General features: G+C 38.0%; 1 protein-coding gene across 6 annotated transcripts in view; it reads right to left on the reverse strand.

Annotated features, from left to right (window-relative positions):
- SENP6 (SUMO specific peptidase 6) overlaps nucleotides 1-18,176 on the reverse strand; it is a 116,091-nt gene that overhangs the window by 91,775 nt on the left and 6,140 nt on the right. For 3 of the 6 annotated variants that reach the window (XM_017506847.2, XM_017506844.2, XM_017506845.2), the window contains exon 2: nucleotides 849-942. The exons of the other annotated variants lie outside the window; for them this stretch is intronic. In XM_017506847.2, the coding sequence (XP_017362336.1) occupies nucleotides 849-942 (94 nt within the window). The remainder of the gene's footprint in view (nucleotides 1-848; nucleotides 943-18,176) is intronic. 6 annotated transcript variants of the gene reach the window in all.

Here is an 18,176-nt window from a genome sequence, read left to right on the forward strand (position 1 = left end):
TTCAAGCGATTCTCCTGCCTCAGCCTCCCAAGTAGCTGGGATTATAGGCGTGCACCACCACACCTGGCTAATTAATCTTTAGTAGAGATGGGGTCTCACCATGTTGGCCAGGCTGGTCTTCAACTCCCGACCTCAAATGATCCACCTGCCTCGGCCTCCTAAAGTGCTGGGATTACAGGCGTGAGCCACCACGCCTGGCCAAAAAGCTAAATGTTGAATTTTTAAAACAAATCTCATGACATACAAAAAGTTCTATTAAAACTATCATTTAAAATTTTTACACGGCAGTCATTCCAAGTAGATTAACAAAGTGTAATGCACACTGCTTAACTTCGGTCTGGGTAAACACCTGTGTTTATCATTTATAATGGTTCTGCTTTCTCTGGTGACAATCTGACCTAAGATGGATGTGGTAGGGGTGGTGGTCACAACTGGGGGAGAAAGATAACCGTAGTATTTAAACTTTCATACAAAATGCAAGGGTCTTAATCTGGGTTCACTTATTCATGATAAATGGTGGCTTTTCAAATTGCTGCCTGAACAGAATGAATCCCTTTTTAAAAAACAAAAAACAATTTCCTTATTTTAAAGTGACCCATTGTACAATTTTTAATTATAAGGTTACATATATTACATGAATATATACATTTCAAAAGATGGAGAAAAATAAAAGTAAAATTATTTATCAATAAAGAATTGCTTTTTCTTTCCTTCAAGTGACTGGAAAAGAGTTAAATATTTTCTTAAGAATACCACACTACTAAAAATATGTCCATGGAATAGAAATTATTTTTCTAATGAGAAGTTTTATTCTTATAAAATATCTGAGGGAAAAAAAAAATCCTTACTCTTTATCTGTATCTCCTTCACTTTCTTCTTCATGATCAAAGCTCCAATTATTTTTAAAACCTCCATCTCTCTTAGACTCTGATCTAGCCAAAGCTGAAATAAAAACAAACTGTAATAAGTATTCATTAATAGAGCTATTCAATATAAAACAAATATGAGCATTTCCCAAGCTCTTTGATTATTCTAGATTTTGTTTTAATTTCCTTGCCTTTGTCTATTTTTTGTAAACATCTGATTTCTTCCAAAGAGAAAAAGACGAAATTAAAATCTGTTTTTACTAATTTATAGTCATCCATACATGTGTTTGCTACACAAAGAAGCTCAGATTAGTAAGCTATAATAAAAAATGGAGGGCACATGAATATGTATGAATATATAAAATCAGCCCTAAAGCTCATCTTTAATCACTGATTCTAGAAATAAGTACCTATAAACAGTTTGCCTGCCTGATTCATGAGAACTATACGCAGACTACTGGACTCTCCCTTAAACTCAAGGAACTCAATGATACCTGCCTTTTAACAGAAGAAAAACAAAACAAGGTTTTCTGTTTTGGCAATGTGGTTAAAACTTGACAACTTGAAAAACTCTAGATCAGAACACCAAATGTGCTCATTATGAATTTTTTTTTTTTTTGAAACGGAGTCTCGCTCTGTCACCAGGCTAGAGTGCCAGTGGCATGATCTTGGCTCACTGCAACCTCCGCTTCCCAGGTTCAAGCAATTCTCCTGCCTCAGTCTCCTGAGTAGCTGGTACTACAGGTGTGTGCCACCACACCCCGTTAATTTTTGTATTTTTAGTAGAGACAGGGTTTCACCATGTTGGCCAGGATGGTCTCCATCTCTTGACCTTGTGATATGCCCACCTCATCCTCCCAAAATGCTGGGATTACAGGCATAAGCCACCATGCCCGGTCCTCATTATGAATTTTAAAAAATTTTATAAGTGCATGGATGAAAACCCTTGAAGCCATTAACAACTATAAAGTGGGAACTTGAAGAGCTAAATGAAATTCCAAAGATGGCATTTCTCTCTTGGTACCATATGACCAAAAGCCCAATGTCCTAGAACCAGGGCTTTATTAGGTTAACCTCAGGTCCCCAGAAAAATGAGAAGTCAGACTAAAAACCAGATAACCTAAAGGGCAACACTCCAACTGGGTGAACTAGGGAAAAACAAAACAAAACACTCACTGAAGAGGTAGTGGGGATAATTCTGATGTCTTAGGGTTGGCTCTGGCTTTTTGATTCAAACTAAATTCAAAGTACATCCACCCAATGGTCAGTGCTATGGTCTGAATGCTTCCATCCCCCTAAAATTTATATGTGAAATCCCAACACCAAGGTATAGATGGTATTAAGAAGTGGGGCCAGCTGGCATGGTGGCTCATGCCTGTAATCCCAGCACTTTGGGAGGCTGAGGTGGGCAGACCATGAGATGGAGATCATCCTGGCTAACACAGTGAAACCCCATCTCCACCAAAAATACAAAAAATTAGCCCGACATTCCCAGCTACTAGGGAGGCTAAGGCAGGAGAATCCTTGAACCCGGGAGGTGGAAGTTGCAGTGAGCCAAGATCGCGCCATTGCACTCCAGCCTGGGTGACAGAGCAAGACTCCGTCTCAAAAAAAAAAAAAAGAGGTGGTGCCTGTGGGAGCTGATGAGATCACAGGGCACAACCCTCAGGAATAGGATTGGTGTACTTATCATAGAGGCCCAAGGGAGTTTGTCTGCCCCTTCCATTGAGTGAGGAGACAGCCAGAAGGCACCATCCGAGAAAAAGTGCGACACTGAATCTGGACATCTTGATCTAACTTCCCAGCTTCCAAAATTCTGAGAAATGTCTGGGGTTTAAAAACTACTCAGTCTATGGACTTCAATATGCAGCCCAAATGAACTAGGGCAGTTAGGAAATCCCTAATCATAAGATCACAATTAACTAAGGCTTGTAGCCAGAATTTTCACAACCTACAAGGCCACGAAAAAGCCATAATTAAAATATCCCTCCATGAAAAGATGCTCAGCATCACTAACCATTAGAAAACACAAATCAAAACCATAATGAGATACTTTTTTTTTTTTGAGACGGAGTTTCACTCATGTTACCCAGGCTGGAGTGCAATGGCGCGATCTCGGCTCACCGCAACCTCCGCCTCCTGGGTTCAGGCAACTCTCCTGCCTCAGCTTCCTGAGTAGCTGGGATTACAGGCACGCACCACCATGCCCAGCTAATTTTTTGTATTTTTAATAGAGACGGGGTTTCACCATGTTGACCAGGATGGTTTCGATCTCTTGACCTCGTGATCCACCCGCCTCGGCCTCCCAAAGTGCTGGGATTACAGGCGTGAGCCACCGCGCCCGGCCATAATGAGATACTTCTAACCCATTAGGATAGCTTTTCTCTCTCTCATTCTGTGTGTGTGTTTGTGTGTGTGTGTCAAGGTCTCGTTCTGCAGCCCAAGTTGGATGGAGTACAGTGGATAGCTTTTCTCTCTCTTTCCGTGTGTGTGCGCGCGTGCGCACACGCGCCTCAAGGTCTTGTTCCGTAGCCGAAGTTGGAGTACAGTGGCACCATGATGGTTCACTGCAGGCTTTGACCTCTTGAGCCCAAGTGATCTTCCTGCTTCACCCTATGGAATAGCTGGGATCACAGGTACATGCCACCATGCTCAGGTAATTTTTAAATTTTTTTGTAGAGGTGAGGTCTTGCCAGTTTGCCCAGACTGGTCTCAAACTCCTGGCCTCAAGCCATTCTCCATGCCTCAGCCACTCAAAGTGCTGGGAATATAGGTATGAGCTACCCTGCCTAGATGGTATTATTTACTTTTAAAAATGGAAAATAACAAGTATTGCCTAGGATGTGGGAGGAATTGGAACTCTTGTGCATTCCTAGTGGGAATGCAGAACAGTTCAGCCACTGTAGAAAAGAATTTGGCAGCTCCTCAAAAAGGAAAACAGAACTACCATATGATCTAGTAATTTCACTTCTAGGTAGACATCTAAAATAACAAAAGCATGTACTCAATCAGACACTTGTATACCAATGTTCACAGTAGCATTATTCACAGGAAGCTAAATGGTGGAAGCAACCCAAATGTCTATCAACAGATTAATAAACAAAATGCATTATGTGTGTACATATGTACACACACACACAATGGAATGTTTGGAATGTTATTCAGCCTTAAAAGGATACAAACTGGATACAGGATACAAGATGGATGAATCTTGAAAACAGTATACTAAGTGGAATAAGCCAGATGCAAAAGGACAAATATTTTATGATTCCACTTTTATGAGGTTCCCAGAAGAGGCAAATTCATAGAGACAGAAAGTAGAATCAAGGTTACCAGAGGCTACAGGAAGTAGAGAAATGAAGAATTACTGTTTAATAGATACACAGTACTTCTTTACAATCATTTAAAAGATGCAAAAATAAATAATGGTGGTGGCTGCACAACATTGTAAATGTACTTAATACCAATGAATTGTATAAATGTACACTTAAAAATGGTTAAATGGTAACTTTTATGTTATGTATGTTACACCATAATAAAAAACTGCTTTTAAAAGGAAAAAAAAAAAAAGCCTCAAAGTGACTAACATGAGCAAACACAAATCTTCTCTAAAAAATATAAAACTTCAATGCAAGCTCCCCCAAAAAAGTTTCAGAAGGCCAGGAGCAGTGACTCATGCCTGTAATCCTAGCACTTTGGGAGGCCGAGGTGGGTGGATAACCTGAGGTCAGGAGTTCAAGACCAGCCTGGCCATGATGATGAAACCCCATCTTTTTAAAAAAAAAAAAAAAAGTTTCAGAAATATCATGAAGAGAAAGAAATAACTCTTAATGAGCAAACTATCGGTATATATAAACTTCTTTACATGTATACTGGGATTGAAAACCTAAATAAATAGTAGATAATGGAAACAAGGTTTCTCCCTGTCAGAAAAATAAGTTACAAATAAGCAAGAGAGGAAAGATACAATGAATCCTGTGGTGCTAGGTTAGAGTAAGACATACCAGTGTGAATTCACATTTATTTAATGCATATACAGATGCACAGGTATGTCTTGTAACATGGTTTGGTATAGAGAGCTAGGGTTGCTTTCTTAGAGGGTCTAGAAGCAGCGACATCCCACTAGCAACAAGCACACCTACAACTAAATCTTGGTTTCTAAATACCATTCTCTCTAATAAAAGGAGCCAGGACTCCTAGAAGAAATGACTGATTCTAGGGTAGATGCAGAAAAAACACCAAGATGAACCTGGTGTAACTTACAGGGTCAGAATGCAAGAAAATTATTACTTTTTTAAAGATGGGGGCATGTCAAAAGGTAAAAGAAGCCAACTTGAAAAAAATTCCCAATGGCCAAAGTTAGAACAATTTTAGCAAAAATAAATAACATTAGCATTAGGTTCTAACTCCTAAATAAAATAAACAATCCTAAATCCATACTGATAAAAACAAATGATCGAATAAATAAATAAATGGAAAGAAGGGACATATGGTCCTCTTAGACGAATTCCAAATAATGCATATACTCCCTTCTTCGAAGATAAAAATAAATTTTCCTTCCTTTGAGTATGAGCTTACCTTGGTAACTTACTTCAAAAGAACAGACCCTAAAAGGGATGGGGAACAAACTGACAATGGAGAAACCTGACAAACACTACCTCAGCCAAGTGATCATGGTTAACATCCATAGTGATATGTCTCTTTCATGGCATGCACTCTTTAACATGGTATGATGAAAACAGCACGTCTGCTTGGTGATCTTTTCCCTAAAACTCATAGTGCCAGTTTAATCACAAAAAAACATCAGACAAACCCAAACAGAGGGATACTGTATAAAATAATTGTATACAGTACTTTTCACAACTGTCACCGTTATGAAAAACAAGGAAAGATTAAGAAATTGTAAAAGAACACAGCAGACTAAGGAGACAAGACAACTAAATCCAAAGTCCTGGATTGGACGTTCAAATAGAAAAAGGACGTTAATGGAATAACTGGTGAAATCCAAAATAAAGTTTGTAGTTCAAGTAATAGTAATAATACTGTAATACAAATGTTAAATTTCATAGTAATGACAAACATACACTGGCTATATTTGGTGGCAACATTAGTGGAGGCTGATTAAAAGTTATACAGAAATTCTCCAAACCACCTTTGAAACTTCTATATAAATTTAAACATACTCCAAAAGAAAAAGTTTTAAAACACAAAAGGCTAGGTGTGGTGGCTCACGCCTGTAATCTCAGCATTTTGCAAGGCCAAAACAGGCAGATCACTTGAGCCTAGGCGTTTGAGACCAGCCTGGGCAACATGACAAAATCCTGTCCCTATCCAAAAAAAAAAAAGAAAAATTAGCTTGGCAAGGTAGTGCATGCCTGTAGTACCACCTACTGGGGAGACTGGGATAGGAGGACTGAGTGGAGGATCAATTGAGCCTGGGAGGTTGAGGCTGCAGTGAGCCATGATCACACCACCACAGTCCAGCCTGGGTTACACAGCCAGACTGTCTCAAAAACAAATAAAAATAAATAAAAATTTTAAAACACAATGTAAAATGAACCTATGTTTCAAGAGTCAAAAGAGATGTTACAATATTATGCACTAAAGGAACTGGGATTTTTTACACACAGTTCTTTTTTGTCGTTGAGACAGTCTCGCTCTGTTGATCATGCCTGGAGTGTAATGGTGTGATCTCGGCCCACTGCAACCTCCAACTCCCTGGTTCAAGCAATTCTCCTGCCTCAGCCTCCTGAGTAGCTGGAATTACAGGCACAGGCCACCACAACCAGCTAATTTTTGTATTGTTAGTAGAGACGGGGTTTCACCATGTTGGTCAGGCTGGTCTCTAACTCCTGAACTTGTGATCCGCCCTCCTTGGCATCCCAAAGTGCTGGGATTACACGCATGAGCCACCACACTTGGACGCTTACACACAATTCTAACAAATTCAATCATACCCTAATTACCTCCACGGAAGTAATAATTTCCAATGAGAGAAAAAATAAATTATAAAAAGAAAAGAAATTTTTAAAGTTTGGGGACAACTTGGAGTGGGGACAAAAACTTAACATCTTCAAAAGTCCTTCAGAATATCACTACATTTCAATAATCTGTTATGGCTGACACTTGTAATTATGAGTAGAAAATTATGTCCACTATACTGTAGTTAGAAAATTAAGAAGATAGAAAGAAAAGGTTGTTAAAGAGAGACCCCAGTTAAATATCACAAATTAAACACATACATTTTTCTCCATAAACACTGTCATTTTCCTCCACTAAAATGACAATAATGGAAAGTGGAGGAAAAGCAGCAACCCATAAGAACAAAAAGAACAAGAGAGGAGATAACAGTAGAGGAGAGATTAAGAAAAGTGAAAAAAGATAAACATTTGGTGGATGAATAAGGACAAGTTTAGTTGACTAAAGAAAGCAAAAACCTAAATGTTTATGATGGCACAAATTACCAAATGAACACAAGAAGCAAAAGAAGATTTTTAATATTTCTGTATCAACAAAATAAATTGAATTCCTTATTACAAATCTTCCCAAAAAAGAACAACTCAGGCTCAGAAGTCTTTGCCAGTAATTTCTTTCAAACTTTTAAAAAGTAGCACAAATCTTATCTAAACTTTTGCAGAAAATAAAAAAGGAACACTGTGCAGCTCATTTTATGAAATCAGGATACTTGATGCCAAACTTGACAATGACATTCAAGGAAGGAAAATTACTGAGAAATCTCCCATAAAGACAGATATAAACCCTACACAAAATATTAGCAAATCAAACCCAGTGATAGATAAGTTAACACATTAATATTACGCAGGGTTTATTCTAAAAAGCAAAAGTAAACATTTGAAAACCATGAATGTAATTTACAATATCCATTCACAGCAAACAAAAACTCTTAGCAGAGTGCAGTTTTTCATCCCTATAATCCCAGCACTTTGGGAGGCCAAGGTGGGTGAATCATTTGAGGTCAGGAGTTCAAGACTAGCCTGGCCAACATGGAAAACCATTTCTACTAAAAATACAAAAATGAACAGGGCATGGTGGTGCACACTTGTAATCCCAGCTAATTGGGAAGCTGAGGCAGGAGAATTGCTTCAACCCGGAAGGTGTAAGTTGCAGTGAGCTGAGACAACAGCACCACAGCACTCTAGCCTGGGCAACAAAGTGAGCCTCCATCTCAGAAGAGTAACAACAAAAATTTCTTAGCAAACCAGGAATAGGAAGGGGCTTCTTTAATCTGAAAAAAGTATTAACTCCTCAAACCTTCGGCAAACATCCTAACTTTTCCCCAGCAATAAACTATCAACAAGTGTATTCAAGTATGTAGTGAAGGTCTTATTGTTGGTGTAGCAAAGAGATAAAATAATTTGGGGACTATTATATTAATAACTGGGGGATTCAGGCATGAATCATCAATGGAGGCTAAACCGGTGGGGAAAATCTGAAGAGAAATAACATATTTCCAAGGTTTCAACATATCTCTCCACATAACATTAATTACAAAAAGAAAGACAGTAACTTTCGGCAAAAAAATTCTGGTGAACATCACCTTAACTAAGTGATCAAAGTTAATTTCCCCAACAACAAGACAAATTGACATCATGGGTCTCTTGATATGACACACTGAGGAGGACAAAAAATCACTTTTATGTCATTCCTTATATATTAAAAAAATATATAACCTGACTTGAATCATAACCGAACATCTGATAAAGACAAATTGGAATTAAACTACAAAATAACCATCTTGTTTTCTTTAAAAATGTCAAGGTCAAGAAAGATAAAGTCTGAAAAGCAATTCCCAGATTAAAGAAGACAAAGGGATATGACAAATAAATGCAATACATCATTCTGTATCAGATCTTGAACTATAATTTTTTCTCTTAAGCTATTAAGGAACATTTTTAGGTCAACTAGTGTAAGTGGAAAAAAGTTTGTAGATTCTAATATTGTATCAATATTAATTTTCTGATTTTTTAAAAATTATACTTTAAGTTCTGGGTTACTTGTGCAGATTGTGCAGGTCTGTTACATAGGTATACATGTGCCATGGTAGTGGTTTGCTGCATCCATTACCACATCATCCACATTAGCTATTTCTCCTAATGCTATCCCTCCCCAATCCCCTCAACCCCTATTATTCTCCCCTAGCCCCCACCCCCCAGGCCCCTGTGTGTACTGTTCCTTCCCTGTGTCCACTCACCCACTTATGAGTGAGAATATTTGGTGTTTGGTTTTCTGTTCTTGTGTCAGTTTGCTGAGAATGATGGTTTCCAGTTTCATCCATGTCCCTGCAAAGGACATGAACTCATCTTTTTTTATGGCTACATAGTATTCAATGGTGGATATGTGCCACATTTTCTTTATCCAGTCTATCACTGATGGGCATTTGGGTTGGTTCCAAGTCTTTGCTATTGTGAACAGTGCCGCAATGAACATACATGTGTGCGCATCTTTATAAAACAATGATTTATAATCCTTTGGGTATATACCCAATAATGAGATTGCTGGGTCAAATGGTATTTCTATTTCTAGATTCTTGAGGATTGCCACACTGTCTTCCACAATGGTTGAATTAATTTACACTCCTACCAACAATGTAAAAGCATTCCTATTTCTCCACATCTTCTCCAGCATTTGCTGTCTCCTGATTTTTTAATGATCGCCATTCTAACTGGCACGAGATGGTATCTCAATGTGGTTTTGATTTGCATTTCTCTTATGACCAGTGATGATGAGCTTTTTTTCATATGTTTGTTGGCTGCATAAATGTCTTTCGATTTTTATAACTACACTATAATAATTTAAGAGACTGTATATTTCAGAAACAGAAGTTGGGGTAAGTTACACAATAAAGTAATTAGGGTTAAATGAGCAGCATGTCTGAAATTTAATTTCAAAGAGTTAAAAAACAATGTGTGTACATTTATACACACACACACATACGTAGTCATGCACTGCATAGCAATGTTTTAGTGAATGATGGACAGCATGTATGACGGAGGTCCCATAAGATCATAATACTGTATTTTTACTGTACCTTTTCTAAGTTTGTTTGGGTACGTTTAGATATAGAAGTACTTATTGTATTACAACTGTCTACAGTATTCAATACAATAACATGTTGTACAGTTTTGTAGCCCAGGAGCAACAGGCTATACCATATAGCCTAGGTGTGTAGCAGGCTATACCATCTGGGTATAAGTGCACTTGTGAAACTATATACAGCTAGAAAAAGAGAATATGATAAAGCAGTTCTGGTAAATGTTACTATTAGAAGTAACAAGTGAAGGATATATAGGAAATTATTTGTACTAGTCTTACAACTTTCCTATAAATGCTAAATTATTTCAAAATAAAAAGTTAAAAATTTAAAGAAAATATAAGGAATACATAAACTACAAATAGATTTTCCAATTCTGTTTCTCCCAGTCCATATAGCTGATTGGCCCTTTCCTACACTGACATAAAAAAAATAAAGAAATGAACATAAACTAATACAACAAAAAAGCAAAGTTATAATACAGATAAGACTAAAGAATTTCTTTTTTTTTAGATAAGAATTTCTTAAACCACAAAAAAGAAGCCATTAAACAAACAAAAAGAAGTCATTAAAGGAAAAACAAATGACTGCATTAAACAATTATGTTTACAAAATTATTCCATTCTTTAAAAAAATAAAACAAATAATAATTTGGTAACAGATATGTTCAATCTATACAATCCAACCAGTATTACTATTCAGAATATATAAAGAATGCCAACGTTCTAATAAAAAGAAAATATGGGCAGAAGATAGGAAAAAGCAACTCAGAAAAGAGCAAATCCAGATTTACACACACACACACAAAAGATATTTATAGGCTACTTAGTTTACAATGTATCACAAGCACACAGAATAGGGACTAACACTAGGTTGGCACTCAATAAACATTTTTTGAATGTTAAATATACAATGAATACCTTACAAAAAACACAGAAGTTACTCAACCTCACTTCAAATCAGTTGTTTTTTGTTTTCAGATGCAGTCTCACTCTGTTGCCCAGGCTGCAGTATAATGGTACAATCTTGGCTCACTCCCAGGTTCAAGCAATCTCCTCCCTCAGTCTCCCAAGTAGCTGGAACTACAGGAGCATACCACCACACTGCTATATTTTTTGTATTTTTAGTGCAGATGGATTTTTGCAATGTTGGCCAGGCTGGTCTCAAACTCCTCATCTCAAGTGATCCACCTGCCTTGGTCTCCCAAAGTGCTGAAATTACAGGCATGAGCCACCGTGACTGGCCTGTTTTGTTTTGTTTTGTTTTGTTTTCAGATGCAGTCCTTCTTGGTCCCTCTGGCTAGAATACAGTGGTGCACTTATGGCCCACTGCAGTCTCAAACTCTGGGCTCAAGGGATCTTCCTGCCTCAGCCTCCTGAGAAGCTGGGACTATAGGCATATGCCACCACAACCAGCTGATTTTTTATTTTTAGAAAGACAGAGTCTCACTATACTGCTCAGGCTGGTGTTGACTTTTGGCCTCAAGCAATCCTCTCGCCTTAGCCACCCAAAAACCTAGGATTATAGATGTGAGCTGTCTGGTAACCCCATGAGACTAGCAGAAATTAAAACATCAGTACAGTGGGAGATGATAATTAGAAACAGGAAAATCTAAAAATGGCTACTGAAACCACTTTGGAGATCAATTTGGCAATACCTATTGAACTTGAAGTTGCATATCCCTGAGGACCCAATCACTCCATTGCTAAGCGACACCCTAGGTCAGTTGTCAGAATACTATGGCCCAGGCTGGGTGCGGCAGGTCACATCTGTAATTCTAGCACTTTGGGAGGCCAAGGCAGGCAGATCACTTGAGGCCAGGAGTTCGACAACAGCCTGGCCAACATGGTGAGATCATGTCACTACTAAAAACACAAAAATCAGCCGGCCGTGGTGGCGCACACCTGTAATCCCAGCTACTCCGGAGGCTGAGGCACAAAAATAGCTTGAACCAGGAGGTGGAGGTTGCAGTGAGCCAAGATCATGCCACTGTACTCCAGCCTGGGTGACACAGCAAGACTATCTGAAAAGAAAAAAAGAAAACTATGGCCCAGGCATATTTGGCCTGCTGCCTGTTTTTAAGAGGCTCATAAGCTTAAAATGGCTTTTATATTTTTAATGACTGGAGGGAAAATGTCAAAAGAATGTTTCATGACACATGAAAATTACATTAAATTCAAATGTCACTGCTCTTAAAAGTTTTATCGCAACACAAGAATACTTACTTATATTATCTCTGCCTTCTCATTGAAATGGCAGTGTTGAGTAACTGACACAGACTGCATGAACTGCATATGTAAGACATTTACTATCTGGACCTTTACAGAAAAAGGCTGGTGATTTCTGCCCTAGAGAAACACTCACATGTACAAGGAAACAAACTTTTAAAAAAAAGTTCTAATAGCAATATGAGACATAGTAAAATGTTCGTAGCAGCAATGTATGTAATAGTAAAAAAGTGCATATAACCTAAATTTCCACAAATAGGGGGATGTATAAATAAGCAATTATATTTATACTATAGAACATTAAATGATAATGAAAGCACTAGAGGTTTTTTGTTATTGCTGCTGTTTTGAGACAGTCTCATTCTGTTGCCCAGGGTGGACTACAGTGGTGAAATCTTGGCTCACTGTAACTTCCGTCTCCTGGGTTCAAATGATTCTACTGCCTCAGCCTCCCAAGTAGCACGCCCGGCCAATTCTTGTATTTTTAGTGCAGATGGGGTTTCACCATGTTAGTCAGGCTGGTCTCAAACTCCTGAACTCAAGCAATCTGCCTGCCTCAACCACCCAAAGTGCTGGGATTCCAGGCGTGATCTGATGCTCACAGCCTAGAGCTATTTTTATCAACATATTGAATCTCTCAAACTATGCTGTAATAATAAAAAGGAAGTTACAGAAGAATATACTATAGTATAATCTATAAATTTTAAAACATGCAAAATGATACATATATTTACACACACACACACACACACATATATATATATATATATATATATATGGTCAGAGATACATACATAAGGAGTAAAGTATAAAGGAATGCATGAGAATGACAACTACCAGATTAAGGGTAGTGATTACATCAGGAAGGGAGAATACAAAAAAAGTTGGGATTGGTTTCTTCCTAGCTTCAACTGTATTGTTAATGTCTTCTTTAGGCTAGGAAATAGAATATATATGTTTGTGATATTATTCTTCATATTTCACATAAATGTGAAATACTTCCTAATAATTTTTAAACTGTCATTTATAAGATTTTACAATGAAGAATATGAGAAAAACTTATAAGAAAAAATGTAACTCAGAGATATAAATGCAGCAACAGAAAATATAGAGAGAATTAAATGTGAACATTAGGAAAGCAATTTTAGGTGGCTCTGTAGGGAACTACCAAGATTTTCCAAAGCCTTGAGTCACCATGTTACAAGTCTGAGTACCCTGCTGCAGAGGTCACCTGAAGAGATCTTTAGACTGCAGGCATGGAACTTCTCGACCCAACTGCACAAGCCACCACTAAATCATCCCTGCAGATGTTACATGAAGAAGAAAAATCACCTAGCAAAGCCTTCCTCAAATCCCTGATCTTCAAAACCTGTATCTTTTGTTACAGAAGACAAACCAATAGATCAATACTACTTCAAAATAAAATCTTTAAATATATTTTAGATGTGATATTAAATTAGACCCTTCTGTGAGCTACCAAAACCACAGTATTCTTTTCCTTAGGACCCCAGTTTCACTAGGCTATCTACTTCTATGTACCTTTCACAGTCAGTTCAGTTCATTAGGCAGCAGTTTGGTGCTACTGGTGTTGCTGGAAACTGCTTGACTTTCCAATAAACGGAAAAGTCAATCAATACCTATTGCAAAGTGGTGCGGTTGGTGCTACCTTTACACAGAGTACACAGTCTCCGAAAAAATGTTACCTCGAGCTGAAGCATACAAGCTACTAAAGCCAGAAATTAAACCGAGAAATGATTGCATGAGACAAGTAGTTCCAAATGTTCCTTATGCTCTAAAGTCAGAGGATCACCAAGGTGCCAGTATTCTGTGAGACAGACCAATGAAATTTGAGAAACACTTTAAAAGCGCAAACACATAATTCAAGGAGAAGATGAACAGGTTCATAAAAAGCTTAAGTTAACACAGACTCAAGCATCAAGTGAAGGCAAAGGAGACTGAGGAGCTTCCTTCCAAACTTGTGAAGGAGAAACTAATGAAGAGCCTCAGACTTAATTGCTATTATGACTTACTAAATCATTCTTTGATATTTCCTGTGGTTAAAAAATGAAAACCAACCTGGACTGAAGAAAGAATACTGAATGCCAAAATGTTTGGAATCCCACTTCATTCAAATAGTGACCACTGGGGTTATGGAGAAAGAGAAGTTATTGGTTTCCACAATAGCAGAGTCAGCAGAGGTCATGGTAGTTAAGAAGTAGTCCCTTCATCTTGTCTCCAGGATTTAGTGCCATTTTCATAAGTAGGAGGCTGTGAGGGTAGGAAGTTTGAAGATTTTTGCATATACGAGAGAAGATTATTAAACAGTTTAAATTCTCCAAGCCTAAGAGAATTTCTGGTTCCTCGTTGTCCACTCTTTATCAAAAATGAAAAGTGAATTTATCATCTATTAGATGCCAGCACTGTTGTTGTTTTTTTTTTCTCCTGTTCTGTTTCAAAGACAGTAATGCAGTCAATTTGGGAGACGGAAAAAACCTATCTTCAAAAAGTACAAAATGTATTTGAAATAGCAAGTCCTCCTTTACCCCGCCCCCAAATAAAACAAACAATTAGTATATAGCTGTTGTCATACTACTCCAGGATAGTTTCAGATGGCTTCAAGGTAGCTGTTGTCAAACTAGGACAAGGCAGAGTGTCCAGACATCCCAGTGTGCCTGGGACTATCCCAATTTTGGCCTTGAAAGCCACATATACTCTGAATCTTCAGAGCATATGGGGTTCTAATTTTTGCCAATGGATGCAGAAGATTCTGGGAACTACAACACTCTAAGGTAGACAAAAATTTAGGGGCCAAAAGCAACACTGTTTTTAGTGTCAAATGGATATGGCACAGGTCGTTTATCACTTTCCATTAACTGTAGTCATTGTTTTTTTATCTGATGATGGCAACGATCATTTGCAGTTCACAAAAATGGATATTCACTGTTGCAGCATTCTAAGTAACATAACTTAAGTATACAACTTAAAGTTTGTTGTAACTATGAGCATTAACAGTCTGTGACCTAATGGATTAATTGGTACTTTGTATCAAGATACTGTTTCATTTTAATATTGTGAATAGTATGACCATATTTTCTTTTTTTTTTTTTTTTGAGACGGAGTTTCGCTCTTGTTGCCCAGGCTGGAGTGCAATGGCACGATCTCCGCTCACCGCAACCTCCGCCTCCTGGGTTCAGGCAATTCTCTTGCCTCAGCCTCCTGAGTAGCTGGGATTACAGGCACGCGCCACCATGCCCAGCTGAATTTTTATATTTTTAGTAGAGACGGGGTTTCACCTTGTTGACCAGGATGGTCTCGATCTCTTGACCTCGTGATCCACCCGTCTCGGCCTCCCAAAGTGCTGGGATTACAGGCGTGAGCCACCGTGCCCGGCCTCAATATTGTGAATAGTATGACCATATTTTCTAAGAGTTTAAGTAATGAAAATAAGAGTAAGACCCAGACATCACTAAATGAAAGAAAAAAAAAAAAAGAAAAGTTTCTAACATTCTTCCTTTTTCCATACTTATACTTGTAGGATTTCAGAAATTCCTGAATCCATTCCCGATCGACTAAAAGTTAATAAGGCCAGGTGCAGTGGCTCACACCTGTAAACCCAGAACTTTGGGAGGCTGAAGTGAGTGGATCACTTAAGGTCAGGAGTTCAAGACCAGCCTAGCCCACATGGGGAAACCCCATCTCTACTAAAAATACCAAAAAATCAGTCAGGCGTGGAGATGTGCACCTGTAATCCCAGCTATAAAGAAGGCTGAGGAAGGTAAATTGCTTAAACCTGGAAGGCAGAGGTTGCAGTGAGCCCATGAGCCAAGATGGCGCTACTGCACCCCAGCCTGGGTGATAGAGCCCAGACTCCATCTCAAAAAACAAAAACAAAAAAGTAATGACTGTTTCTGTTGCTATCTATATCTTTGAAATAAATTACTAATTAAGTCGCCCATTTCATTTGTCTTTCTTTAGCTTCCCAAATTGTCCAAAACTTGGAAAATTTGTAAGAATTGTCATTTAAAATACTGTATGACTGTTGAGAAATACTATCACTTGAAAGAATGGAAAAAAAAAAAAATACCAGGTAGATATGGGAGAGAAAACATGGCTGTATAGATTAAAGATAGCTGCAAATACTTTGCTATTCTTCCCATTGAAAGGTAGAATCTGCTTCCTCTCCCCTTAGTCAGGGCTGGCTCTGTGTTCTTTTGGCCAATACAATGTAGAAGAGGTAACACTGTAAATTTCTGAAGTTGGGCCTCAAGAAATTTGTGGCTTTCTGTTTTTGCCTTCTTAAAAGTGCTGTTTCATGAATACATGACACTTCTCCATAATAACTTATTATTTTTCCTTCTCTTGTTCAGTGACCCCTTCCTTTGGGGAGAGGTACAGGAAAAAGAGATAAGAGTAAGAATAGGGAAGCAAAGTGATGAGGAAGAGGGGAGAAGGAGAGAGGAAGGAAATGCTGAAGAAAGCTATTAAGTCGGGTCCCAGGCTACAGTTTGACTTCCCCACTAACTCAACAACCCTTCCATACCTCAAGTTCCTCAAATATTCAACATACTTTTTTAATAGCAACAGGAATAATCAACTTATGAAAATCTAGACATACGAAGTATGTTATTTCATTCTCTTTCCTCTCTCATTACAACACTGGTCAAAATCAGCTAATGTCTAGAAAAAAGTAGTCAGTGAAGGAAAAACAACGCAAACTAAAATTCAAATAAAAGAGAAGACAAGCAAGGAAAGGAAGTTCTTTTTCTTTTCTCTATCTGCTAAGAAAAGAAATAATATCAAGTAACGTGGAATGCTTATTATATGCCTGGAATTGCTTTAAGTAATATATATTTCCTCAATCCTCATGGCAATCTTATAAGGTAACTACAATTATTATTTTTTAGCTACAATTCCTATCTTTGTTTTACAGCTGATAAAACAGAGGTTAAGTAATCTATCCAAGATCCTACAGCTAATAAGTAGTAGAGCCAGATGTAGAACCTCAGCATTCTGACTTTTGAGGTCATATTCTCAAAACACTTCTAGTGAAAAATCACTTTCTTTTCTCCTTCTTTTCTTTCCTTCCTCCTTTCCTATCTCTTCTTTCTTCTTACCTCCCTCCCTCTCTACCTCCCTCTCTCCTTCTTTCTTCCCAGCTCTGTCACCCAGGCTGAAGTGCAATATCATGAACTGCAGCCTCAAACTCCTGGGCTGGAACAACAAGCAATCCTCCTACCTCGGCCTCCTGAGTTGCTGGGACTACAGGTACATGCTGTGACATCTGTCTAATTTTTGCATTTTTTTGAAGAGATGGGGTCTCGCTATGTTGCCAAGACTGGTTTTGAACTCCCAGGCTCAAGTGATTCTATGCCCTGGCGTCCCAAACTGTTATCTCAGGGTAACAGGCATGACCCACTGCACTTTGCTTAAAAATCACTTTCATTCCAAGTAAAGTTCTACTTTATTGTTTCCAGTAAGTACATGAAATCATACGATAAACAGAATTTATTTATCACTTTAACTGGGATAAAATCAGAAAATAAACATACTTAAGTAAGGAGTAAATAAAGAATAACATCATGATGTAGTTTCCAAAAGTAATGGAATCAAAAGAAAAACAGATGTATTCACCTAAGCAGGCAGAAACTAAAATCCCTGTTCATTTTTCATGGAACGCCAATCATTTGGGAGAAGCTGTGCTTTTAGTTCAACACACAGTATGAGGTATTTACTGTCTCCAGTAAAACTGGCAAATGATTGGGTTCTGCACTGAGTTTATATATAACATAAAAGACTGGCTAAGGGGAAACGGAAAACACTTTTCATCTGGAGGCAGAAGCATGTTTGCTGGTATCTGTAGAGAACATTGCAAGCAACAGTTTAGCATCACTCTTTTCAACCTAACCGATATGGTCCACAAAGGAAGACAGACTATGAAAAGGAAATCAAACTAAAGTACTTGTATATGTATATTAGAAAGTCAGAAAAAAGTTATTTCAGGAAAAATGGGAGAAAACATGGGTGAAGGAA

Source organism: Cebus imitator, unplaced genomic scaffold (genome assembly GCF_001604975.1).
Source record: "Cebus imitator isolate Cc_AM_T3 unplaced genomic scaffold, Cebus_imitator-1.0 Scaffold363, whole genome shotgun sequence".
NCBI lineage: Eukaryota > Metazoa > Chordata > Mammalia > Primates > Cebidae > Cebus > Cebus imitator.